The sequence below is a fragment of the Siniperca chuatsi genome, linkage group LG21 (genome assembly GCF_020085105.1).
Source record: "Siniperca chuatsi isolate FFG_IHB_CAS linkage group LG21, ASM2008510v1, whole genome shotgun sequence".
Classification (NCBI taxonomy): Eukaryota; Metazoa; Chordata; class Actinopteri; order Centrarchiformes; family Sinipercidae; genus Siniperca; species Siniperca chuatsi.
The window spans coordinates 9466242-9494222 of record NC_058062.1 but is presented as its reverse complement, the minus strand read 5'-3'; the positions used below and the strand labels follow the sequence as shown (position 1 = coordinate 9494222).

The 27981-nt window shown below is 39.0% G+C and overlaps 1 protein-coding gene across 1 annotated transcript; it reads left to right on the top strand.

Annotated features, from left to right (window-relative positions):
- Window positions 1-27960, top strand: LOC122869507 (hemicentin-2-like). The gene is made up of 22 exons (XM_044182616.1): window positions 1-1653; window positions 1728-2045; window positions 2783-3004; window positions 3781-4008; window positions 4118-4381; window positions 11730-11999; window positions 12090-12251; window positions 12738-12956; window positions 13265-13507; window positions 14381-14582; window positions 19282-19304; window positions 19458-19622; window positions 20312-20584; window positions 20715-21041; window positions 21162-21425; window positions 22427-22578; window positions 23573-23619; window positions 25447-25601; window positions 26086-26352; window positions 26446-26778; window positions 26873-27127; window positions 27211-27960. Exons 1-22 carry the CDS (start codon window positions 1317-1319, stop codon window positions 27216-27218), a joined length of 4734 nt encoding a protein of 1577 aa, XP_044038551.1. The 5' UTR covers window positions 1-1316; the 3' UTR covers window positions 27219-27960.
- The last annotated feature ends 21 nt before the right edge of the window (window positions 27961-27981 follow it).

Here is a 27981-nt window from a genome sequence, read left to right as displayed (position 1 = left end):
ATAATGTATATAATGTATATGTATGTCTTATCGTTGCACAGAGGGCATATTTTAATGATAAACCATGAACACTGTATGAAATACGCTGAAATGTGAAGACGCTGTATGTCTGCTTAATCAACCAAGCGTGCGGTCATTAACAATAAAATAGCGACAGGTAAAACTGTTACATGCCATGGGTGCATTGCTTCGTTTTAACCAGAAGGGAACGATATAACGGCCTATGAAAAGAAACAGACTGCCAGTTCAGTGAATGCACCGAGAGCAAGCTGCCATAGCAAAGACATTTCACATGGCTATTACAAAAGATGTGTTTGAATCTGAGACTGAAGCAATCTTTTACAGACATTGAATAATCCCTCAGGAAATCTCAAGGGAACATTAAAAACTTTTGAGTCCAATTTTTTTTAAAGGTTTCCACAATGAAAATATTAAATCAGAAGACGTAAAATTAAGTGTAGATATTCTTATATTCAAAATAAGCCTATTTCTGTCTCCCTGAGCTCTTGTGACATACAGAAATGAATAGAAACCAGAACATTGTGTAATTAAAATAAGGAGTTGAGAAAACTGAGAATAAACAGCTGCACACAGAAAAGCGTCTTTAATCCACAGTGTCATCATGGGGATTCTTTGAAAGCAGTAGGCTAAAGATCAAAACAAGTCAAGAGTTTCTGAAACACATCAAAACTTATTGTCAAATATATTCATCTGATATTCACTTTTCCTACTTTTGTTACTTTTACTGTTCATTGTTTGTTTATAAAGTCGTTTTAGACCAGCTGTGGTAGCAGTATAGGAACCAAGTGAAAGGCTTTTGTGTTCGGGGACAGCACCCATGGCCGGACATGGAAGAGAGGGCGCTCGGTCATGTAGCGGTTCCACTTCAAATTACTGAACTATTTCCCCGTCTTAATAACTCTAAGTCTCCGCTGTAATTTAATTTAGTCATTTTCACCACAGTATTCTTTCTTACGCAGTTTTTTGATGCGATGTTTTTTTCAGCATGTCCTTTTCGCTCTTTGCTGACCAGATTAGGCTTTTTGTGCCCACACGTTGCGCAAAATAAAAAGTTAAAGTGTTTTTCTTTTTTTTATAACTGCACTAGATATCTCCTCTGAAAAGGAAATATATAGTATAGTATGTGATATGGAGCTAACTGAAAATAAGGATGAATACATTTTTTCAGAAGTCAGAACTAGGCTAGTTTCCATGGGGTCTATACTGTGGGCATGCACTCAAAACCCACGTGGGAGGCAGTTGTTGAATACCCCCCTTTTTAATTACCTTTAAGTTACATAAAAGGCAAAACTGCAATGATATGTTTCTCTTGTGGCAATTATGAAAATATGACTCAAGTACACTCCCACACTGTAGGTGTACATGCCTCCTGTCCCATTGAGTTGAGCTCTGCCAGTGTTGTGGTGAGATATGGAGACCCAGTTTCAGTCAACTGCAGCACATCTGAGAGCCTGTTCGAAGGAATGGGCTGGGAGGCTCCACAAGGAGGAACAGGTATAGAGAAGGTCAACCATTTGAGCTGGACTGTGCCGAGGCTAACAGAATGGGACATCTCCCCCTCATGCTACATCAACCCATCACCAATTAACACATTTAAACAGTGCTTCTTGAGCTTAAAAGTCATACTTTACAGTAAGTCTTAATTATTTTTGCACAGAAAATAATGATACTATGACTTTGTCTTATAACCTCTACTTTTTCTCCAGCATTCCCAGAAACCATCAGTATCAACTCCAGCAGTGGCTCAGATGGTGTGATGAACGAAAGCGAGCAATATAACTTCACATGTGACATCCCCAAAATAGCACCTGTTCAAAATCTCACTGTAAAGTGGTACAAAGGAGATAAGATCGTCTATACAGACACTTTTGACAATCCCAGTAAGAAACCAGTAAATCAGTCATCTGTCTTCAGCTTTACACCGACTAGACAAGACGACGGAGTCGCATTTAGATGTGAGGCACATTTGGACCTGGAGGAACAACATATTGTATCTTCACAAGAGTATAATATTACAATTAACTGTAAGTTCACAATATACACAAGTACACAATATCATGTGTGATTGAAATGTCCCTAAAGGCATATTTAGGTTATTTAGGTCATTTGAAATGATCAGTTTGAATGTCTGTTATGTCAGAGTTTGGATTTACATTTGTCTATATTAATTTCACTAGAGCTGCAACAATTAAGCGATTAGTAGATCGACAGAAAATTTATCAGAAACTATTTTAATAATCTATTAATTGTCTGAGTAATTTGTTTAGAAGAAATCCCAAACATTTTTTTTTTTTATCATTTTAGCTTCTAAATTGTGAGGATTTGCCGCTTTTTCTCCTCTTACTATAGTAAGCTGAATGTCTTTGGGTGTTAGACTGTTGGTCAGACAAACCAAGACATTTAATGATGTCACCTTGAGCTCTAGACTATTGTGACTATTGCATTTTTCACTGTTCTGTGATGTTTTATAGACCAAAACGATTAAACAGTTAAATCGTGAAAATAATCATCAGATTGATCGAACATGAAAAGAATCATTAGTTGCAGCTCTATTTTTTTTAACTAAACTATAATAGGTTCTACTAGTTTTTCTGGTAATGAAGCTGTAAATGATCTTGGCCCAGCAAGACCATACATGTCTAAAAGGGGAAAACACCAATATTTCAGTCACTTCTCATGCCTCATTTGTGTCTTAACTGATTTTCATCTGTTAAATAAAAGCAAAATAGTATAAATATTTGCTGTGTCTGCTTCTGTTTAGTTGGACCAGATGTACAATGTTCTAGTCCTGAAGTACTGGAAGGAGAACCTTTGGAGAAGCTTTGCTCTGTGACAGGAAGTCCCACCCAGTTTGTCAGATGGCTGAAAGATGGACAGCCCACAGATCCGACCGTCCCTCTGAGCCGGGAGAATGCAGGGCTGTACACCATTGAAGCTGGGGGCTTGTCCTTCACCCAAAAGGAACTCTGGGTTCTTGTATTGTGTGAGTGTCACATCCAGTCATCAGCACAAACAGCCAGGCGCCCACATGAGCATGAAGAGGAAAAACATTTTGTTTTGGGAATTATGTTTTTTGTCATTTGTCAAATCATTTTGCACATACAGTATATTTTACAGAGAGACTCTTTGGGTTCCACTTTTCATTTTTGTCGTATCTCCAGGATGTTTTCTGTAACACTGTCTTTTTTGTAGCGTTTATTATTTGCAAATTGCTGGTTAAAACAAATAAAGCTTGGTCTAGCTGCTATTAGGGTGCTACCTGTAGTGGTGGAAGAAGTACTTAGATCTATAAAATGTTACTGAAGTAACAGTATAGAAGTATTTTCAGCAAAATATATTTAAAGTATAAAATTCAAAAGTACTCATGCAGAATGGCCAAAGTGTTGTATTATTTATTATTATTATTATTATTATTACATGTATTATATTTTTGGATTATTAAGGCATTAATGTGTAAGCAGCATTTTACTGTTGTAGTTGACTGAGGTAGAGCTTATTTGAACAACTTTATATACTGTTGGGTAGTTTAATTTATCATATTATATAAATTGATCATATGTTTTGTATGTAAAATCCTAATCTGCAAAGTAACTAGTAAACCATCTGATAAATGTAGTGAATTTACAAAAAAATTACAATATTTGCCACCAAAATGCAATGGAATAGAAATATAGGCTACTTTGTTACATTCCACCATTGGCTAGGTGATGTATAGTTACTCCACTGTAAGTGTGAAGTACAAAGTGTTTTTGCTTTCAGATGGACCAGAGTTGATGTGTCCAAGCAATTACACTGCACTGGAGTATGCTCCCCACAACCTCACCTGCACTGTTGAAGGCTATCCTAAACCTGAGACGATCTGGTACAAAGATGGCGAGGAGGTGGAACTTCCAGAGAACCTAACAAGAAGTGATACAGGGCAGTACTTGATCACAGCTTCAAACAATCTGTCAACTGTCAGCCTCAAAGTGGAGATTAATGTCATATGTAAGTTATTTTTATGAAAATCCTAAATACCTACTATTAGCATGTGATTCAGTATGTGACACTGGTGCATTTGCTTTTTCTCTTATACTGTTTAAATTGTTGTATGTAGACCCACCATCACAGATAGTTGAGCTTGAAGACTCTGAAGTCGACGTTGGTTCATCTATGTGGCTGAAGTGCTCCTCCACGGGCAACCCACGCCCAAAATATTTCTGGAATTATTACCGGACTGCCAATGTGATGGAGGAAAATGAAGATGGAGTGTCCCGTCTGCTCATCCACAATGCTACTGCATACAACATGGGCTCTTACACATGCCATGCCTGGAATGACAGAGGAAATGTCTCTAAAACAGCCAGAGTCACTGTAAAAGGTAGGGTCAATATTATGTATCTACCATTTTAATGTAATCAGTAGGCTAATGCAATCATTTAAAAAGCTTATCTATCATCGTATTGGTGGCGCAGCTTGTCCTCCTGTCAATGGACAATGCAACAGTGCTTTTATCCTCCTATTCACATTACTTTTCAAAAAGGAAAGACTGACCTGTTGCCTGTCCTGGTGCAGAAGAAGCTGTGTTGCTCAGCATGCTTTGTGTTGAAAGCTCAAAATATTGACATACAGTGAAAGCAGTGTTGCACTTTTCAGTATTTACAGAGGAACAACAGGGACCAAAAATCAATTCCCTGAATCATCCACTGAGCACTGTGAGATAAAAAGAGAGTATTGAGCAAGAATTCCTTTGCACATGCAGAGAATGTATGCTGACGTGTATTTCAATAAACATTTTTGAAGCAGACAGATAACAGCTGAGGACTCACCCAGTTCAGTACAACAGCCCTTGTACTTGACAATGTTGCTGTGATAAAGGGACTTCAGGATCTCAATCTCCTTCATCCAGCCCTCAGGGACATGACCATCCTCTTGTTTCAAAGCCTTCACTGCCACGCGCTCTCCTGTCCCGTCGTTGGCCGGGTCATACAAGTAGAGAGTCACCTTTCCAAAGTGACCCTGGGGACAGAACAATGAGATTACTCTCTTATGCCGCGTTCCAGACAATATTGGAGGTCGGAATTTCCCAGTTGAAATGTCCGACCTCAAAGCATTCCCGGTGTATGACGTAAAACGTAAACAAAAAACAGGGCTGACCGTGACAAACTGCTGCTGCTTTGGCAAGTGTACACAAAACTGAACTCTCAGCAGTGCAGCCTGCTTGCATATAAACGAAACAGAGGAAACAACGACGCATGAACAGACGCCATTATACATATTATTTTACGGCACTTTTATACTCGGAAACGTATCTTCATATTCCATTCACTAGCCCAATACAATACTGTAGTCTACAAATACATCCTACCCCCCTCCCCTATTTATTGAAATGTAGCCTAATGTGCGCTTCCATAGGTGCTGCCATTGTTATGTGTCGTCAGACAACGGCTTCTTCATGAAGTCGGGGTACAAGTAGGAACTTTTTGTAGTAGGAGGTCGAAAAGTTTCGTGAAGACGGTTACAGATGTCGACATTTCAGCTATCACTACCAACTCCGCAGGACTGTTGGTAAGAAACCACCAAGTGAATAATATTCTGAATATTCAAGGGTGTCTTGTTTTAAATCTTATAACTAAAAGACTAAAAATGCAAACGTTAGCAGGTAGAAAATGCGTGGTGTCAAGGTTCTGTTTAGTTTAGATAATTAGCTATATTAATGATATAATAACAGCAAGTGTTTAATCTAGGAGAACCGTTATTGTAGCGGTAACGTTAGCCGTAGTCAATAAGATTATTTGAAAATGAAAAATACAGCATTAATTTACAGGCCATTATCTTTTCAGGAAGGTACAGTATGTCTAAAATGCAAGGTCATGTATCTCATTTAGTGACAAAAAATATTACTGTTAGCCTTTTCTACACTTCTATATTGATTTCATGCTGAAACTATGCTTTATGAATTTCCAACTTTGTTGATTTGTCTTCAGGTACACTTTTTCTGACACAGAAGCTTGAAACCTTGGAGAACTCAGCAGGGGGGCTAGGAGAAGGAGCTCTCACACCTCAGACAGCAGCGGACCACAGTTGGAGGGAGACCAGTGTCGCGAGGCCATATCTCGACTGAAACACAGCACAGACAATGAACAGATCTTCCTGAAAATGAGTGCAACCTTCCAGCACAGACAAAATTTGATCCACAATCCTGAGCAATGCAACACAGTGCTTACAGTGGTCTGCTTGACCACCTCATCCAGTCTGCAGAGGGGAACCCCGATGACGAGGTCCCAGGTAAATGATTGACATTAAATAAAAATAAAGTAAAGTGAGTAAAAATTATGCTGAATTTTGCTCATTGCCTGTTGTCAGTCTCACATTTCTACTGACCTTTTGCTTATTACCAGTTATCAGACTCAACAAATCTGTTGCTGTTTTCCATAGTTTTTGCCCATTTCCAAGCTTTGCATTGACTGTGCCACATCTTTTTATAATAAATGCACTGCTGTAGAAATAATGTGTGATCAGTATTACCACCATTTGTATAGAATACCAAGGCACACTGGATTCCTTTCACTTGAGGTCATTCATTGTTCCCCAACCCCTTGTGTACAACGAGGCCCAGCCTTCCTCACTCAAGACATGCCTGAGACAAGAGTGGCTGTATTCCAGGTAGAACAGTGCACTGGAGGAAATAATATAAGACTCAACTGATCTTTTCTAACCTTATTAAATAACTAACATGGAAAGCATTTTATAAAATTGATTAACATGTAAAAATGAATAAGTGACATGTCTTTATGTCAAGGTTACAGCCATGACTCTAGTTTTCCCTTATGTTTCCTTGTGTTCCCCCTCCCTGATGTCTAGAACGTTACTTCCAAAATTTATGACATTCCCATCAGCTGTACTTTGTGTTTAGCAGGTCCCCCAAAGCATAAGTGCTAGTATAATATACAGTACCTCTCATCACCATAATTATGACCTCTACCATCATAAGCATCAACTGCAGCATATTGACAGAATATCATGACTACCTCCTCCCTAGTATATTTCTTATAAGTGCACAAGAACTAAATTAATACACCCAAAACTGCTTGTCAGTAAAATATACATTGTCTTGCATTGTAGTAGTTCCAAGACAGAAACAACCATATAGTATTTTTGTCTTTTTCCAGCGGTGAACTACATTTCAGTTAGGAACCCCACATATTAAAATAGGACATCTGCAGGCACAAGTTCAATTTAAGGCTTTTTAAACATATTAAATGCTTCTTAGAATAACATTTAAGACCACTGCTTATTTTTGTGTTTGCCACACAAGTAAGCACATGCAAGTTGTATTCTTAGCTACTTGACATTTCTACAATTATCCTAACGACAACATTGACATTCGTCCAAATGTTGGTCCAAGAAAAGGACACTTTGCAGACTTTTATCACCATGATATATTCTGTCATGATGTATTAGACACCTGTATGAACAAAAATAAATTTAAGACAATTGAATACTTTTTAAGGGCTTGCAAACATTCTTTAAGTGTTAAGATTTACAGATTACGCAGACGTAGATGAAAATGGTATTTATTGTAAGGGAAGCGGGAACTGGAGGTGGAATGAGCAGGGAGACAGGTGGCAGAGGCGGAGGGAAGTGAGGTATGGCTGGAGGGACAGGAGCAAGGTGGATGAGTAAGAGGGAATGGTGTGGCTAGCTGGAAATGACTGGTGGATGATGGGTTAAGAGCAGACAGACAGGTGAGGTATGATCCTAGAACAAAAGAGACACACGATTAGGCAGGAAAAATCACATGTAGAAACAGAACACTAGAATCACGAGAGAGCCCTGAAGCATATATAACTACAGCATTATGAGCGTGAGGAAGGCAGGTGTGTGTAATCAGCAGAATGCCAGGGGAGTCGGGGAAGGAGCACCACACATACACACAGAGAGACAGACAGGTAAGCACCAGAGACATCAGGGAGGGGGAACACAAGGAAACATAAGGGAAAACTAGAGTCATGGCTGTAACCTTGACATAAAGACATGTCACTTATTCATTTTTACATGTTAATCAATTTTATAAAATGCTTTTCATGTTAGTTATTTAATAAGGTTAGAAAAGATCAGTTGAGTCTTATATTATTTCCTCCAGTGCACTGTTCTACCTGGAATACAGCCACTCTTGTCTCAGGCATGTCTTGAGTGAGGAAGGCTGGGCCTCGTTGTACACAAGGGGTTGGGGAACAATGAATGACCTCAAGTGAAAGGAATCCAGTGTGCCTTGGTATTCTATACAAATGGTGGTAATACTGATCACACATTATTTCTACAGCAGTGCATTTATTATAAAAAGATGTGGCACAGTCAATGCAAAGCTTGGAAATGGGCAAAACTATGGAAAACAGCAACAGATTTGTTGAGTCTGATAACTGGTAATAAGCAAAAGGTCAGTAGAAATGTGAGACTGACAACAGGCAATGAGCAAAATTCAGCATAATTTTTACTCACTTTACTTTATTTTTATTTAATGTCAATCATTTACCTGGGACCTCGTCATCGGGGTTCCCCTCTGCAGACTGGATGAGGTGGTCAAGCAGACCACTGTAAGCACTGTGTTGCATTGCTCAGGATTGTGGATCAAATTTTGTCTGTGCTGGAAGGTTGCACTCATTTTCAGGAAGATCTGTTCATTGTCTGTGCTGTGTTTCAGTCGAGATATGGCCTCGCGACACTGGTCTCCCTCCAACTGTGGTCCGCTGCTGTCTGAGGTGTGAGAGCTCCTTCTCCTAGCCCCCCTGCTGAGTTCTCCAAGGTTTCAAGCTTCTGTGTCAGAAAAAGTGTACCTGAAGACAAATCAACAAAGTTGGAAATTCATAAAGCATAGTTTCAGCATGAAATCAATATAGAAGTGTAGAAAAGGCTAACAGTAATATTTTTTGTCACTAAATGAAATAAATGACTATGCGTTTTAGACATACTGTACCTTCCTGAAAAGATAATGGCCTGTCCGATAATAGCTTGTCTCCATAAGGCCTGCTGCTCTTATTAAGGTAAATAAAAGCCCTGTACATTAGCTTTTATGCTCTTTAATGATTAATTGTTGTAAAATAGCTAGTGTACCTGTAGATATCATCAATAATGTTACATAATCCATGGCAACAGTGCTGCTATTCACAAAAATAGCATCTGATAAAGCCCCTTTCAGTTCGCTAGCCAGTAGCCACTCTGTGGTAACTATTCAGAGCAGTTAACAAAGATTTGACTCGACCGTTAGCATCATAATTTCAGGTGGGAGTTGGGAGCTTTAAAATCATTCAAGCTACATAACATAAATTAGCGGTTGCATTAAGCAGCTAATGTTGCTTGCAGACTAGCCCAGGATGGCAGCTAGCTAACATAAATTAATGCTGTATTTTTCATTGTCGAATAATCTGATTGACTACGGCTAACGTTACCACTACAATAACAGTTCTCCTAGATTAAACACTTGCTGTTACGATACCATTAATTTAGCTAATTATCTAAATTAAATAGAACCCTGAGACCACGCATTTTCTACCTGCTAACGTTAGCATTTTTAGTCTTTTAGGTATGAGAATTAAAACAAGAAGACAAACTTGAATATTCAGAATATTATTCACTTGGTGGTTTCTTACCTACAGTCCTGCGGAGTTGATAGAGATAGCTGAACTGTCGACATCTTTGTTGTCGTTGTTGATTTTCAATCAGGATTTAGAGTGCATCATAGCACAGAGACAGCACTGGTGAAAATTACAAATGACCTTTTAATTGCATCAGACAATGGACTTGTCTCTGTACTTGTCTTGTTAGATCTTAGTGCTGCGTTCGATACCATTGACCATCACATCCAATTACAGAGACTGGAACATGTAATTGGCATTAAAGGAGCCGCACTAAGCTGGTTTATATCCTATCTATCAGATCGATCTCAGTTTGTACATGTTAACGGTGAGTCCTCCGCGCACGCCAAAGTTAGTCCAAGTGAGTTCCACAAGGTTCTGTGCTTGGACTGACTCTATTCACCATATATATGCTTCCTCTTGGCAATATTATTAGGAAACACTCCATAAACTTTCATTGTTATGCAGATGATACCCAGTTATATCTATTGATCAAGACAGATGAAACTAACCAGTTAACTAAACTTCAAGCATGCCTTAGGGACATAAAAACCTTGATGACCAGCAGCTTTCTGATGTTGAACTCAGACAAAACTGAAGTTATTGTAGGCCTACTTGGCCCCAGACACCTCCGAGACACATTATCTAAAGATGTAGTGACTCTAGATTGCATTGCCCTGGTCTCCAGCACCACTGTAAGGAACCTCTGAGTTATCTTTGATCATCAGGGTTTATCCTTTAACTCCCACATGAAACAAACTTCAAGGACTGCCTTCTTTCACCTACGTAACATTGCAAAAATCAGGCACAACAAAACTATTATTTTTTTCTTTTTCTGAATTTTTATTAACATCCTTTGTGCTCTGAAGTTTAATTCTGAAGTGTGCATTTGGATACCTAAACTATTTTCTAGTATCTCTTTGTCAATGGCGGGCAAACCATTTATTTATCATAATGTTAAAACCAAGCCATTGGTGTCCTGGCCTAAAGTCTAACTTGTAGCCAACTTGCACAACCAGTTACATTGAAAGACACAGTGTGTGTGTTTGCGTGCGCGTGTGCCCAGTATTGGGGGGAGGGCTGTTTACCATTTTCCTCCCCGGTCGTGATGTAGAGCTGGGAGCTGTGCGGGGCATGCAGCCATAGCTTAGCTTAGCTTCCCATAAAGTCAACGAGCGGCCGCTGTCTTGTCCCATGCAGCTGAGAGAAAGCAGGAGAAACCTCAGAGGCGGTCAGTGTAATAGAAGAGGGTCGACAGCTGTTGGAAAAACCTCGAAGACTTTAATCCAATGGACGATTTAAACTATCTTCGTCTCCTTTCAGTGCTTTTGACTTTAGAGCCGTTGCTTTCTAACGGGACAGGATCGAGTAAGTTGTGCCACTTGAGAGCTAAGTTAGTTATAGACCTCACTCGTGTTTTCTTTTCTGTCGAGGTTAAAAATGGCTCGATTAGGCTAATAGACCTATAAGGAACAAATAGCGAGATTGTTTTGGTATATTTACGTAGTCTGCTGGGTCATGACGAGATAACTTAAAGCAACACAGTCATGTTTAAAAAAAGTTAAGAGGAGACTGGAAATTCTGAATTGAATGAGACATTCATGTTATATTACACATGCTTTGAATGGTGACAAAATGCTAATTGTGAGTTTGTGAACACTAGTGGAAAATCATTAACATTACTTTGGTGGTGGAAGGTGTGTCTGATTATTAGTAAGCATTGTGACCTTTTGTAGGCAATCTTTATGTTTTAGGCCTTCTCTCACATCCTGTGGATATTATAGTTGTCTGATAGAACAGTGTTTCATCAAGTTTCAGGATTACTGTTTTTAGTTATATTCCATGGAAATGGGCTGGATAGAATATGACGCATTTCTTTGAGACATGGATATATTGCAGTGATCTCCAGCACAAAGAAGGATGGGCAGCAAGTGCAGACTTTCCTAAGGGAGGGGTATATCCTTCCTGAGCCTTTTCCTGTTGCCTTCTGAGTCACAGCTTTTGTTGTACACTATTTCACTACAGTGCTGGATGTGGAAATGTGTTATGATAATACTGGAATAACATTTCTCGCCCTTAATCTACATTCCACAGGTGCCAACCAAGAATGTCCTATCGAAATAACTCCAGACAGGATGGTGATACAATACCAAAATGCAGGCCATCATGCAACGTGCAAAACAGGATCCATCAACTCCAGTAACATAGAAGAAGATGTATACTGGCAGGTTCTGCCGGGCATCAAAATTAACAGCACAAACTTGTTTGTTGATGCCCATAAAGACTGGGACATAAAGCCTGTTTGTACTGCAACGTTTAAGGGAATAGGAACGTGCAAGAAGTATTTAAACGTCACTCTCTACAGTATGTATTGCTAACTTCTTTTGTACTTTCACTGTCATCAAATTTTAGAACTATCCTGATTATTATCTCCCCTGATTATTATCTCCCCAGAAACACCAGACAGTGTCTCCATCCGTCATGTGGATAAAGTGAGCTCAGTGGTGGAGGAGAGAGAGTTCCAGCTGCAGTGTGACATTACCAACGTTGCTCCTGCACAAAACCTCACTGTGCGGTGGTACCAGGGGAATGAAACCATCAAACCACTTATCAAAGGTGGGGAATCTTTCTTTAAGCAAGTTCTACCTTTTCTGAGCAAGGACATCTACCGGTGCTAGTCAAACTTGTAGTTCAAGCAATACAGCATCAAATCACTTTTTGTTTTTTGTGGCTGTATTTGTGAAGCAGACAAGTCTGTACTCATCATTATAGGTACAAGAAATGCTTTGTACCATGATATAAAATATAGAAAATTGCACAAAAGGTTTGGCACACATGTTCCTTGTAACAAGTTTTTAGTGTTTATTTTCTTCCAAGAGTCCAGGAGTGTGTAAATGTCAAATCAAGACATCAGTTTATGTTGACAGCAGAGAGTGAAATACACATGTTGGCAACCCAAAAGAGTCATGGTTCACTGTCATGATCTTTAACACTGCATGTTAAAATAAAATAAAAAGTGAATTTCTGATGCAAAACATGAGGATCAACTTTTTGTTGTTTTCTTACTTTGCATTTCCCTCACCATATTCATTTGTACATCAGGCTCAATGCAAGTGAGTGGCTGCCTGCCTGAGAACAGCACAAACTGTAACCTCACTGTGATCCGATCCCCGGTGAATGTGTCATCTACCGTCAGCATCACTCTGAACAGAAAGCACAACGGAGCAGAGTTTAGATGTGAGGCTCTGTTGGACTTTGGACCTGAGGGACCACAGCCTCCTCCAAACACGATGTCCAGTCCTCTCAACATCACTGTCTACTGTGAGATCACACTCACATTTGCTGCTCAGTAGTCATGATTAAGACAATACTGTAAGATCAAGTGATGATGGATGTTTTATGACATCGCATCATTCCAGTGAGCTAACAAATTTCCACTCATTTAGATTTTCAATACAATAATATGAAAGAGCTTGTTATTTTCCTTATAGTAAGAAATTATGAAAGTGCAGGACAAAGCGTAACATGTTAGTGTAAATTAGGGACTTCACAAGTGTAGTTCTACTAAATGTACTATGATTCCTTTGGAATGACCTCATTCTGCTCTATTTGCCATTGTTTCTCAACAGATAAGCCCATCATTAATACCACAAAGCTTCCAGCTACAATCCCCGTGTTCAGAGGTTATCCTGAGGAGCTTATTTGTGAAGCTGAGGGTTACCCACCTCCAAAGATCCAGTGGCTCTACAGCACAGACAAAGTCCCCCATGTATCTGCAAACACACTCATTGTGTCTGAAGCAGGCTTCTACAACTGCACCGCCACCAATGAAGTTGATTCCATCTCCCGTGAGGTCAAAGTGATTTTAAAAGGTAACAACACTCTTAATCTAAACTCCATTATGTAATTTTTAGAAGAAAATATGCACGTCCTCCTATAAAATTCTATAATAGATATTTTTCCTAAATATAACAAGTGCCCCAGTTGTGAAACCAGATCTCTGGCCGAAGGGTTTGAAGCCAATAAATACATACTCCACTCTTCTCCCCTACGTACAAACTATATAAGAATTTGTATGGGTTTCTGTTGCTCAGAACTTTATTTGACTTTGAATTGAGGTTTAAGCATCTGCAAATTATTATTTTGTAATTTCGCCCCACAATTTCTCTGTGTGAATGTAATCTATAACCTTTATTCAGTGCAAAATTGCACTAGTGCATATTAAGTCAACAGAAAAAGGTCAACAGAGCTATATAGAGATAATTGTGCTCGGAACAGCTTCAAGGAGGATTCTATCCAGCCATATTCATTTATTTCAAAATGGTGCCGTGTGATTTCTCGGAGCGGTATTACACAACGCTGTTTGCGTAGACAGAAACAAAAAGGCAGAAGGCTGGTGGAATGGTTGGAGGTTTGGGTAAGTTTTGATGAAAATATTAAGCTTCTTTTTATAGAATGACTTGTTTTCTGTTGTCAAATGTAATAATCAGAAGGGCAGTTTTCACAATAATCATACAAATACAATTAGCCTATCTTCCTGTCTGAGGGTAGGCCATATGTTAAAATTGTAAGTAGATAACTAGCTACCTTTTCATAATTTTCATTTATGCGTCTGCAACCAAATAGTAAAGTGCATCTTCATTGATCCTGCAGTAGAAATCAAAAAAGGAAACACTTATTTATAGCAGTTTATTTTGGAATTCTTAAACATTAATATAATGCCTGGTTGATTGTTTTCATTACAGAGGACTACCTTCCCCTCATAGCTGGATTTGTGGCTGTCACAGTAGTTGCCATCTCCATCATCTTCCTCTTCATCTACTCAATCTACTACAAGAACACCAGGATGCGCCGCTATAGTCTTAAAAACCCCAAACTCAACACCTACAATGGCAACGTAGCTCACAACGGCTGGGACTTGCAGTTTCCTATGACCGAACTGTCTTAGCGGTGCATCAGATAGCACAGAATGGATAGCTGCACATGCATGAGCTGCCAACTGAAACTACAGTGCCTGAATACCACACTGTTGGTTTGGAAATCTCCTCCTCCAAACTTCACACACTCTGTCATCCTCACATCTATTTTCCTACATGTAATAGTATTTTACTCATGGAATAATCTAATTATAAAAATGAGCAACCTTGGCTTGATATGTACAATTTTATTTACTGCTGGATTTTGCCTCTTTTTACATGACAGAAAGAAGAGGAGGAGCAAGGACTCAAAATTTGACTCCGACTAGCCAAATAAACTTTTTATATATTTGTTCATGAGCACAAAGGCAATTTTATGATTCTGAATGTTTTTTTGTTGACTTTGGTTTTACAAATGCTTGATTTATTTTTTTAAATTATGCCCCCTTAATATTCACTCAAACTCACATCTCTGTAATTATTTTACAAACTGAACATGATTTTAGCATGCATTTAAGAAGTGGTGACCCTGAGGCTGCTGTGATTTTAACAGTCACACTAACAGTAAATGCACCACTTCTTTTGCTTATTGGCCTCTCTAAAGGTGTGACATTGAATCTGTGAAAAAGGAGACCAGCTCTGCTCAATATGTGGACACTATTGCTTGTGCATACTTTAAACCCATTGTACCTTCACTAATGTTTGTAAGCCACTCTGCACTTCTTTCTGAGTTTGTAGCCTTCTCTGTGCCTGGCCCTTTGTTGTGCCATACTGTGTCAGGCTCTGGCCTTGTGGAAACGAATTGTCTTGTTCCACATTTGTAGGCTTTTGTATGAATGACTGCAGGCATTATTGCCTAATGCCTATAAGAACTGTATATTCGGATGATATTTTATGTAAATGCAAAACCTTTTATTTATTTATGAAACCGTACAGATGGAACAATTTAGTATTGGAAATGGACTGCAGACAGGTATGTAAATGTTGCAAATGTTGGAGTTAGTGGAGTTGAAGTCCTACCTGGATATAAGAACATGAGGACATTGTAATACATTTGTGAATACTGCTGTAAATATTTGTAATTGGTGTAAAAGTATTTTAATATTAAAAATGTTCCTTTTCAAACAGATTGCTGTGTTATTGTAACCTTATAGGCCTGAATATGTCTGATGTGTGCATAAATACATGATCAGAGCTGACAAGACTCATTTTGTTGGTTTTTCAAACAATAATACTGTGCAAGTGCTTATATCAAAAGCTTTCTTCTTGCCTGGCAAATCCACCTCAGTGCACAGAACTGTGACAGCCCAAACTTTTAATTTCTGTCTTTTTTTGGAAGGAGGAAACAAGGGATTTAAAGATCTAATATTTAAATAGTTATTGTTCTGCAGTCTTTTACAGGGCTAGAGTCAGAGTCCTGGCCAGAGCCGCTGAAAATCACCTCAGTACTGTGTTCAATGTCGGCCCTGAAAACATCCTCCTCTCTGTGGTCCAAAGCTCTTGTGCTAACGGTGTAAACAACATTACTCAGCCGGTGCTCTGCGCTCCCAGTCTAGGCAAATGCCTGGAGCTGCTGTGATGCAAGAAACATTTCAGACTCAATTTGACAAAGTATCATCATCATCATCATCCAGTTTCACCAAAATCAGTGAATAAAATTATAAAAGTTGTTGTTTTTGTAAAGTAATCTGTGAGGCAACATAATGCTGCGGTGTCTATCATTTTTCCTACCTAATTCTTGTCTAATTTGTGGTCTGATAAACAGAAAATTCATCAAATTCAGTGCCTAATATCACTAGTTTTACCAAAATCAGTGAATACAGTTATAAAGTTGTGTTTTTGGGCAGTAATCCAGTAGTTAGTGAGGCCCGGCCGCCTTCTCGCCTTTCTGCCATAAACGGATTACACACGAGTAAATCACCAGATGTTAGTGAAGTCCTAACTGAAGACCCGCCTTGAAGAGAGCACTGACAGTTTTCATTTTCATGTAAATGACTGGGGGTGCTGTTTTGCTTATTGCATTTGAATATTGTCCACTGTACAGCAGGTTAAGTCTTTGAAAATGAAATGCCAATTGCAGTTTTGCAATTTCCAAATTGTTAGAACATTTAATTTTAATTTTGACTTAAATATTGCTTGCATAAATGGAAAATCAGGTTACATTGTTTATATTTTATTTTCAAATTTGAATTAACATTTGAATATTGTCCACTGTACAGCGGGTTACAACTTTGAAAATTAAATGTCAAACAGCTTTTCCATTTTCATTTTAATATAGTCATAGAACACCCATACAAGTATGTGAAAATGAAAATTGGATTATTGCATTTTCATTTTTACTCAGATAACACATACATGTGTGGAAAATGATATTGCTGTTGTGGAATCTGTGGAAATCTTTGTGTCTGTTTGGCTATCTCATAGACTGTATGGGCTATCTGGGCTCCACACAAGACAAAAGGCGCCCACATGCTGCCTTCTGGTGCTGTCGGAAATATTGACATTACAGAAATTACTCTACTTCCTACTGGGGAAGGAGGAGGTTTTCTGATACTTGAATTGCCAAATGTGATTTTTTTTTCATCTTCTGGATGTAAAAGTAATGTTTTTGCTAGACACTGAAAATGTTCAAAGAATTGTTGGGAAAAACTAAGCTAACCGGCTGCTGGCTCCAGCTACTTTACCATTCAAATGTGAGAGTGTATAGTAAAGTCTGTGGTCCGTGGAGTGTATATATATAGTCCGTGGTCTAAAGCGAATAAGCCAATGTAATTCACCTTGAGGGAAATGAGAAGGGCAGCAGATATTCTGCTCTGGGACAAGACCAATTGAATTATGCTATGTTCAGTCAATTACCAGAGGGAGCATTAGAAATAGTGTTGAAACTTTTCAATAAGATATGAACAGAAGGAAGACTACCTGTTAAGTGGAAGATGGCATTAATTTTACCATTTGCTAAACCAGAAAACCATCAAATGCTGAAAACTACAGACCATTAGCACCAACCTCATACTTCTGTAAATGGATAGAAAAAATTATTGCCTACAGGTTATCATATTTTTTAGAAAATGGAAGATTGTTAAATGAGTATCTGAGCAGCTTTAGGAAAGGAAGATCCACAGCAGATGGTCTAATTAAAGTAAGTAATGAAACTGAAAAGACCCTTAATATGAAGGAAATGATGGCTATAGTTTTCTTTGACATTGAGAAAGTGTATGATTCCATGTGGAGAGAAGGTCTGTTAATTAAATTGAACAAGCTAAGCATAGGTGAAAGGTTATATAACTGGATCATAGATTTTCTATCAAACAGAACATTTCAAGTTAAAGTAGGATCAGAAATCTCAGAAAGGTTTGTTATTTAAAACGGAATACCACAAGGTAGCGTCATCAGTCCAATTCTATTTATCATATTAATGATATCTTTGAAAATACAGGGACAGCTATACAGTCAGCATCGTACGCAGATGATGGAGCAATCTGGAAAAGGGGGAAAAATTGCTCACGTGTTGAAAAGTATACAGAAAGCAATAGTCAGTGTAGAGAGATGGTCTTATGATTGGGGATTCAAAATGTCAGTAGCAAAATCATGCTATATGCTGGTCACTAAGAAGAAGATAGGTAACGAGCAGGGGTTAACACTATATAGCAAGCCCATGGAAAGAGTCAGAGTATTTAAATATCTAGGTCTATGGATTGATGAAAAATACACATGGAAGAATCATATTGAAAATATTGCGACCAAATGTAAAAAGGTGTTAAATTAAAGTGTGTGGTTGGAATTGAATGGGGAGCTGACAAAGAAGCATTATTACACAAATACAGGATACAATACAGAGCATTAAGACTTTTAAGACGTTTGGGAGCAGTCAAAACCACTGCCATTAATGCATTGCTCGTTGAATCCAGTGAACTGCCATTACATCTGAGGAGAACTAAGTTATCACCAACATATTGGATAAGAATACAGGAGCAGATGGAAATTTAGCATCAACTGTGCTGCAGAATTGTTGGGAAAACACAACATTTTCTGGTGAAGGTTTTGGCTGGGACATTAACAAGAACGTGAAACAGTACAAATTAGATACTAAAGTGTACAGTCCAGCAGTTATCCATAGCAGCATTTCCCCAGGGATATTCCACAACCTAAAGTAAATCTTCAAATATTAGAAAAGAGGAGAGAGTGGACAGAGAGGAATAATAACATTGGGTGTATGGTTCAAGAGTATTTGAAGAAAAGTTACTATAATTATCTTAATATTTTTACAGATGGATCAAAACAATCAAATAACGAACATGTAGGGTATCACAAACAGTAAACATGAAATTTCCGCTTTGTAAAGCTGAGGGTAAAACAATTACAAAGTGACAAAGGCAAAGGTATGGCAAGAATACTGGGAAATAAACGATACAGGAAGACATCTTCATAATATCCGGAAACAGGTCGGGTTGGGAAGAAGGCTGGGCAGGAACCAAAAGGAAGTCATTACCCATCTCAGGATGGGACATACTGGACTTAATAAGACACTTGTAGGGCCTATGAGAAGAAAAGGAAGGAACTGACATCAGCATTAAAGAAAGCTAAGCTAAGTTTCACTGTAGGGAGTATACTTGGAGATGTGGCACAGGGAATATACAATCACCTAATGAAATACCCGAAGGAAACAGGATTAATAGAGAAAATGTAGGGTTTTTTTTGTTCTATTTTTTGTCTTTTATTGGTCTGCCAAGCTACTGTTCCACACTCCAGTCCGGTAGGTGGCGGTAATGCACCTGCATTAGTTCTTCTTCTTCGTAAAGTTTTATGGCGGTCCAGCAAGCTAGTTGCCAACCGCCAATCAAAATAAAAGAAGAAGTAGGTGGTGCCATGCACCTTTAAGTTGGAGAAGAGGGACGCAACTCTTAAGTGAAAGTAAAGAATAGGCACGTATCCACGAAGGACACAGGTGTGGAAATAAGTTTGTCAACTGGGCCATTTTTTATATTTTCATTTTCTGAAAGTGTTGCTGGTTGGCACACTGGCGAAACTAGTATGTGGTTCTTCATATTCAGCGGCTTAATAGCGTGTACAGGTAACTGTTTTTATTGTGGTACATGAACGTTTCGCGTTAGCCCCATTATTGTGTCTTTAGTCAGAAGGTTGCAGCCTACACTTCTCGGGCTGGCCAACGCCCGTTGTTTGATTAACGTTAACGTTAGTCTGCTTAACCTGATGATCATATTTGTTTGCTTTTTTATCTCCCGGGATCAACTTCGCATGTTTTCGTAGATCATTTCTTAGTGTTAGGGCAACTTGCAGAATATCTACCCAGCTTTAATTTATGTGTAAGCTAAACTTGAGTAATGATCCCAAATCCCACTTTTTGGACAAGAAGGCAGCAGCACACAAGACATGGATTTGTATTCAACAAGAAAAATATTTTAGTTTTTCACCATTATGTCATGTATAAGTTTAACTGACGTTTATGAATATTGTTACTGTATTTATTGTAAACACTTTCTCCAAACCTATTCAAGCACCGTAGAGAGAGGGGTCCCATGTATTGTCAATGTAACTGGAATTTTATGGTTAAAAACATGTTTTCCACGGTTTGTTTTATATCATCCTGTCTGTGAGATTTTATTAATGAGCCAGTACTGCTGGAGACCACTCTGTAAATCCAGACTTGTTCCAAAACAATGCTATAATGCTGTGTAATATACACTGTTTTGTACATGGTTATTTGTAATGTAGGCTATAATACAAACTGTGTACTTCTAGGAAAGCCTGTGAGTTCCTCCTGCCCAGTTGAGATGAGCCCTCCTAGAGTTGTGGTGAGATTTGGAGACTCCTTCTCAGTCAACTGCAGCTCACTATCCAACCAGACAGTGGGAATGGGCTGGGAGTCTTCACACGGAGGCACAGGATTGAGAAATGGGGCCACTTTTCTTATCTTAAATGTAAACTCTCTGCAAGACTGGGCCATAGACCCACAGTGCTATACCTCTCTTGACAGTGGTCAGTGTTTAAAAACCCTACCAGTCACTGTTTACAGTAAGTAGCCCTTATCTTTATCGGAAGTTGTCAGGTGGCCCCTTTTTAAGTTTTTGATCATTCAATACTACTGATGTTGGGACTTGTCACAGTTTTTGTTAAACATTTTGACACTTTTTTTTTTATACAGAAACGCCAGACAGTGTGTCTATGTCTCATCTGAGTCAAATGGGCCCCATGGTAGAGGGTAAAAAGTATCACATGCAGTGTGACATTGTGAATGTTGCACCAGTAAGCAACCTCTCTGTGAACTGGCACAAAGGAAATAAGCTATTCTATACTGAGACATTTGACGAGCCCAGTCGATTTCCAATCAATAAGTCATCTGTCCTCAATATGATCGCCCACAGAGATGATAATGGAATTCACATCTGGTGTGAAGCAAAGCTGAATTTTTGGCCGACAGTACCAAATCTTCCCACGATCCAATCAAAGTCACGTGAAATGACTGTACTGTGTAAGTTTTTAATGTAATGTAACCATCACAGTTGTTGGATTTTTAAGAGAATATCTGATTGTATTTTAATTTCTCTTTTGTTTTTCTCTCTCTGTATTTTAATTTCATGTATATCCTCAGACCCACCAACCTTCACTGAGCCTGCAAATGAGACGCTGGAACTTCCAGCTCGTGGTAAAATGATTTTAAATTGCACTGCCACAGGAAACCCAATGCCGGTATACAGCTGGCATTTCCCACATCCCATACAACAGACGAAGAAGAATCAAAATGAGAATCAGCCCATTTTGACCCAGTCCGTTCCGCTTCCAGGGACCTATAACTGCACAGTAACTAATACCCAGGGCACCAAGACCAAATATTTCATTGTCATTGAAGCTAAAAGTAAGATATTGTTACTAAAGTCATTATGTTTCTCAGCTTGTTCTACTCCATTATTGTCTTGCAGTGTTAATTATTGTATATCAGAATCAGAAATACTTTATTGATCCCCGTAGGGAAACTCTTTGTTACAGTAGCTCGTCTTTACGTCAGTGCACACAGGAGAAAGTACTAGAAAAAATAAACACTATAAACAGGTCAGAAATAAATTAAGTATCCTGTCGGTATAAGTATAAGATAAACTAAGTGTCAAGTACCAAGTGGGTTTACTGGTTGGTGATGAAAGTACAGTCTAAAATACAATGTAACTCCTTATGTAATAAATAATATTAATAAGCGGAGGTGCATGTACTGTCGAAGAGTAATTGAGGTATATAGTTTAAGTAGCAATAAATAAGAAAAAACTAACGGGGAAAACTAATATTGCACGGAGGTATTACACAGAATATTGAACAATTTATTAATTATGGCGGAGATGTAATGCTCAATGTCCAGTTTAGTGACCTAGGGTCAAACAGACTAACCCTTAGAGGGAGGAGTTAAATAGTTTGATGGCCACAGGCAGGAATGACTTCCTGTGGCGCTCTGTGGTGCTTTTTGGTGGGATGAGTCTTCCGCTGAAGGTACTCCTTTGCTTGGCCAGCACATCATGGAGCGGGTGGGAGACACTGTCCAAGATGCCGTGTAGTTTGGCCAGCATCCTCCTCTCGGACACCACTGCCAGAGAGTCCAGCTCCACCCCCACAATGTCACTGGCCTTGCGGATCAGTTTATTAAGTCTGTTGGCGTCCGCTACCTTTAGCATAATTCCTTCATGCTGTTGTTCACCATCAGGTAGTCACCCTGGGACCACTGCTGGGATTTTAATGACTGTGTTTGTTTTTAATCTTTATTTTGGGATGTGTGGTTTATCACAAACAGAGAAACTCCTCTGTTGCAAGACCAGAAGGTCTGAACAGATGAGCTGAGAGAGAGAATATAACAAAAACTCGTGTCTCCCACAGGTAATCGTACAACCTTTGCAGCCTTGGTTGGAGGATTTGGGTGCCTGGCAGTCCTGCTCTGCATTGGCGGTCATTTTTTTGTGACACCTGAAGGCACATTTTCTTTCAGCAAAGGCGGCTATCTCAGAGGACGGCCTACCTCATCAGGACCTGTATGAGGCTGACTTTTTTTTTTAAATTCAATTTTGCATGGCTTTTTTTTTTTTTTTTTTAAGAATGTTTTTTGTGCTTGGAGAAGCATATCAGTTGCATGTCTCTTACAGGCCTAGGCTCTGTTCTGCATGCTCAGCTGGTGGACTTCTGCTCATGTTTGGTTACTGTAGCTTTGAGAATGCATCATACCATCAGCTGCCTTTTTAAGTATTGTTGCATTAACAAACAGTACATTTACATGCACTCTAGAAATCGGTCAGTAGTCAGATTTCTCTCCTAGCCCCAACCTTATTTTGGAGGCATGACTCATTTTTGCCTAAACCAGGAGCATTAACACCCAACTCTGCATCCAGCTTTTTTAGTTTCTTTTAGCTTCTTTTTGCTCATTGCTGCGGTTTTATTGCATTTTTTTTTTTACTGGATAGTTCAGTCTGAGCCGCTCTCATCAACCTTGTATCCACCACCGGCAGGAAGTGGTTTGCAGCAAAACAGACCTCCTGACAAACCCTCTGTATACTACTGTCCAACACCACATATTTTTCTAAGGCATTGGTATAGATTATAGACTGTATGGTGGAGACTAAAACAGAGCTGAAAGAAGAATATGTATTGCACACATTAGTCATAATACATTTATAAGGCCATGATAAGCAGTGGGTTTGTCAGCTTGTCATAGATTTCTTCTGCTCTCAAGTTGCCAAAACGTTAATGCTTTGGGCTGTCAGTAGCTGCACTCTACCGGGGAAAAAATCTCTTACTTCTGATGATAAGTCATAGGGGATGTATGACTGGCTACCACATAATGGGCTTGATTCAACAGCCATTGTTGCCATATTGATTGCATAATTCTAGACAATTTCATTCTACGAGCAACACGAGATCTAACCCCTTTGCACACAAGACAAACGTTTAAGGCAAAGATTGAGTTGCTTCTCATGATGTTTTATCCACTCAGGTATGTTTTGTTTCTGTTTGATGCTCCATACTTTTCAGACCCTACACTACAGCAATTACTTGATTGCTCTGAACACTGCAATGTGGTACAATGTTTGTAATGAGTTTTTTATTATTATTCATTTGTTGGTACGTGCATAAATTATGCTCCTTTCTTGTTCTGTAAAATTATTTTATCAAGTGATTATTATTATTTTTTTGGTATGCTCTCATATAGCTCTTGAATGTTGAATTATGTTTGTATTGAAAAGATTAACATTTCTGTGATATGCCCACAATTTCATGTGATAAGACAATTGGTTGCTTTATTGAAATTACCTGAATATGAATGTTAGACATACAGTTTGTCTGATGTACCAGTAAAAGTACTTGATAGAAGTACAAACTGCTGATTTCCATTTGTAAACCTTTGTTATTGAATTAATTGAAAAGGAGAAAGTGAGAGATGCTATTTTAAAGGGAATATAATTTAAAGTGTTAATGTATTGTGTGCATGAGCAGCTTTTGCATATAGTTGCATCAGTTGTTAAATTAAGCCAATTTCTCTGTCAGTGACATCCTTAGGCAGAATACTGATTGAGGCAAAGTCAAACCAGTGTCTTTCATCACTGTGTTTCACTGCCACCTTTTGTCAACCCCTTGGACCCCTCTCTCTCTCTCTCCCCGCTCTCTCTCATTCAATCTGGCTTACATTATACATTGCTAAGACTGCCATACTAATTAGTACTGAACAAAGTGAATGTAAAGGAGAGCGTTTTTTATGCTGCCTACAGTTGCCAATATAAACCTATTTTTTCTGAAACCATGTTCTTTATGTTCAGTCCCTGTCATTCCCACTAAAGGTTTTGCCAGAAAGCACTGTTTGTGTATGCTCTGACTGTGTTGCTATAACAACCTGGCAGAGTGGATATTGCTTAATTTGTCATGGAGTTAAAAAAACGTTTTATTATAGACACACAAGCTTAACATACTTGTCTAGATAACTTGAAGAAGGAGAAGCATATTCAAAGTGAAGCAAGCATGAACTGTAATCTGTGCGTTGAGATTCCCAGCTGTGCTCTCCATAAATACACCAAAGAGCATCCGATTACTTTCTTACTTGCACTGCAGTCGCAGTCAGTGCGGATATGCTGTGTAGCATTCTGGTCACAGTGTGAGTCTTACAAGCTACATGCTGCACAACACCAATACTCCTGCCTGCTGAGATTTCACAAAGCATGAAGTTCAGAAGCAATAGGAGACAAGCATGCAGGCAGAACTGAAAACAGGCTTTTGTTCACAGCCAGGCATGATTTAACAACAAGACAAGAGAGACTATTTTTTGTTTGAAAGCATAGCATGGCCACACCTAAGGCTGGAATGTAGAGAGCATTAAAAAGCATCCAACCCTTGCCTCAATACAATAAATATTAAAGTCAAATTCAGATTTACAGGTATGTTTATAGGCCTATTCAAGAAGATTTACATGGGTCAAAGGTTATTCTATCAGTGCAGAGAAGAAAGGAAAGTTTGGGCTACAGAAGTAGTTTTAAATTTGATCATGCTATAAATTGTAAGTCATCTCAATTATTATAAATGTATTGGTATACTTCATAAGTGACTTTCCATTTTGTCAACCAAATGTTGCTCTGCTTAGACTATAGTTAACCGGATACTGAAAATGGAAAATTGATGTATTAATCTATATACCCAAACCACAATATCATATGTAGTAGGCTCCTGTGCTCCTGTGCTAATGTTTACATTATTGCTAGTGGGACATTTGCTCTGGTATTAGTAGGCCTGTAATTTCGTGCTAAAATGCAGTACAAAGGATTGGGCTGTGTTTTTTTTTTTTTTTTTAGAGGCCTACCACCTGTTAAATTTCCCTCTTTGCCTTTTACCCCCCACCCCCAAAGTCAGCTGGGATGAAGGGGGCCCTTTTGTTCCAACATAGTTCCCTGCAGAGTAGCCAAGCTTGTTCAAGTTGGAATTTCCTTTCTCTCGCCCCTTAATCGACGGCTCAGTAAAAAAAACATGGGAAACAACTTTCTTCAATGGATTCTGACGCTTTGCATGTTTTACTCAGGTAAGATTTTGTATGCAAAATTTTGATTGATTTTGATTTTTCTCTCACTCGGGGTTATTGATGAGGTTCGGTGCAGTAGTTTTCGCATGGAAATAGCGGCGCAGTGATAAACGAAAGCGTAGACTAACTATGACCTCTAGTCGGTGATAATAAAAACACGATAACGACCATCAGTGCAACAAGTTAATCATTGGTTTATTTTTCCTTTTAAAAGACAGTCCTCGCAGAATCAGACCATTCCAATTAGTATGGTATGTTAAACTGTCGGTCTAATTCTGTATACATTAAGTAGGCCTAGATTTTGTTGCCATGCAAATATTAGGCTATTCCTGATTTGTTACTTGTGATTTTCCTGAGTGTTGTAACAGGGTTACATAATAGGTCCCTACGGCCAGCTTGCAGGCCTATACATTAAATATGAAAGTGCTTAAAGTGGAAAGAAGGTGGTGGCCATAATGATGGTGACTGCTGCTGTATGTGTCAGTGTCAGGTGAAGGTTGCTCCCTAATCCTCAAGCCCTCCAGGGTCGTGGTGGGCTTTGGGGAGTCCGTGTCAGTCAGCTGTGAAGCCGCTCGCCCGGTACGTGTCCTGGGCTGGGAATCGGCCATCAGTGCTGCACACACTCAACAGGACCTGTCTGTCCAGTGGAAAGTCGACAGTCTCATTGATTGGATAGAGGAGCCTATCTGCTACGGTGTGTTTTTCACAGCTCCGAGACAGTGTGAGGAGAAACTCAACCTCGTCCTCTACAGTGAGTGAACTCCTGTTTTAATACACAATGTAGAGCTGGATGAGTCACATAAACCTGTTTGATTCACATGAACTTTGTGTACTAATCATTTAGAAATCCCAGATAGCGTCTCTATCAGGCCTGTGAACCACACTGGCCCCATGGTGGAAGGAAAGGAGTACCAGCTGCTTTGCGAGGTTCAGAATATTGCTCCTGTTCAGTACCTCACCCTGAGGTGGTACAGAGGGCAGACTGAGGTTTATAACCACTCCTTCTCTGACCTCACATCTTCCTCGCCTGTCCAAGTGTCCTCTATCCTCCTGATCACACCAACCAAAGCCGAGAATGGAGCACAGTACAGGTGTGCAGCAGTGCTGGAGCTCGGACCAGAGGGACCACATCCACCTCCTACTGTGACCTCGGAGCCTCTTAATGCCTCTGTGTACTGTAAGTCAAGAAGCTATTCCCAATTTTAAAAAGAGTTCTCATATGTTTAATACATTGAAGAGGGTACGTCTAATCCCTGTGATCTTTACTATAGTTCCCCCAGCGTTCCTCAGTCCTGAACCAGAGGTTTTGGACCTTATAGTTGGTTCTGAAATGACCTTGAACTGCACTGCCACAGGAAACCCCACACCTGTGTACAGCTGGCAATCCTCCCATCCCATTCAGGAGAGGATGAAGGATGAAGCAGTTCTTACCTCCTCCTCACTGCTCCCAGGGACCTACACCTGCACTGCCTCCAATACACTGGAGAAGAAGAGCAAGCAGTTCATTGTCAAGCCCAAGACCAAAGGTAGATGGGAACTCACTGTGCACATGTGCAAGTTGTCTCTATACACTGCGTCCTAATCGGCGTCTTGTTTTGCTTTCACTTAGGTGTTTGAAACAAGAGATCTTGAGATGGGATCAGATGACCACATTGGACATACAAGGAGAATTCAACTAAGGGGATTTTACTGTTGCAATTTTGGAGACAGAAATGACAATGCATTATTGACTCAACAGATATTTATGAGGCTCTTGCTATCAGGCAGAATTAGATCTCATTTAAAAAAAGATCTGAATATACTATGTTTGGTAACTGTCATTTAATTTGTCAGTATTTTCACAACAACGTGTTCTGTGAGATAGATTGGTGGTTTAGGATATAGTTCCCCTTTGATGCTTTCCATGTGATATCCTGTATCTAATTTATATTTTTACTAGACTTATTTTCAAGTTAATGAAAGTATCTTGTAACATTACAAATGTGTAGTTACTCTTGATATAACAATGATGACTACATTATCATTAATGTATCAACTTTAATACTGAATGTTAAATATCAGCAGGCTACTACTGTAAATATGAACTGTTTCTTGATTTGCTTATCTTTATGAATGAAAGTAAAATTAAAAACATTGTTTTTCACATACTTATACTATACCTAGTATAATAATATTATGTATAAGTATTAACAGTGAATGTTACTACTGGGTGTGACTGCTAATTTTTCACGTGACATAAAAGCATGAGAGCACTGCAATTTGGTTACACAGTAAAGCAGAGCAGTTTCTCATAATGCCATTTGTACATATTAGGGCTTTTTGATTAAAAACTACCTTTGACACGTCCTGTTCAAAACAACTTTTTGTTAATTTGTGGCAT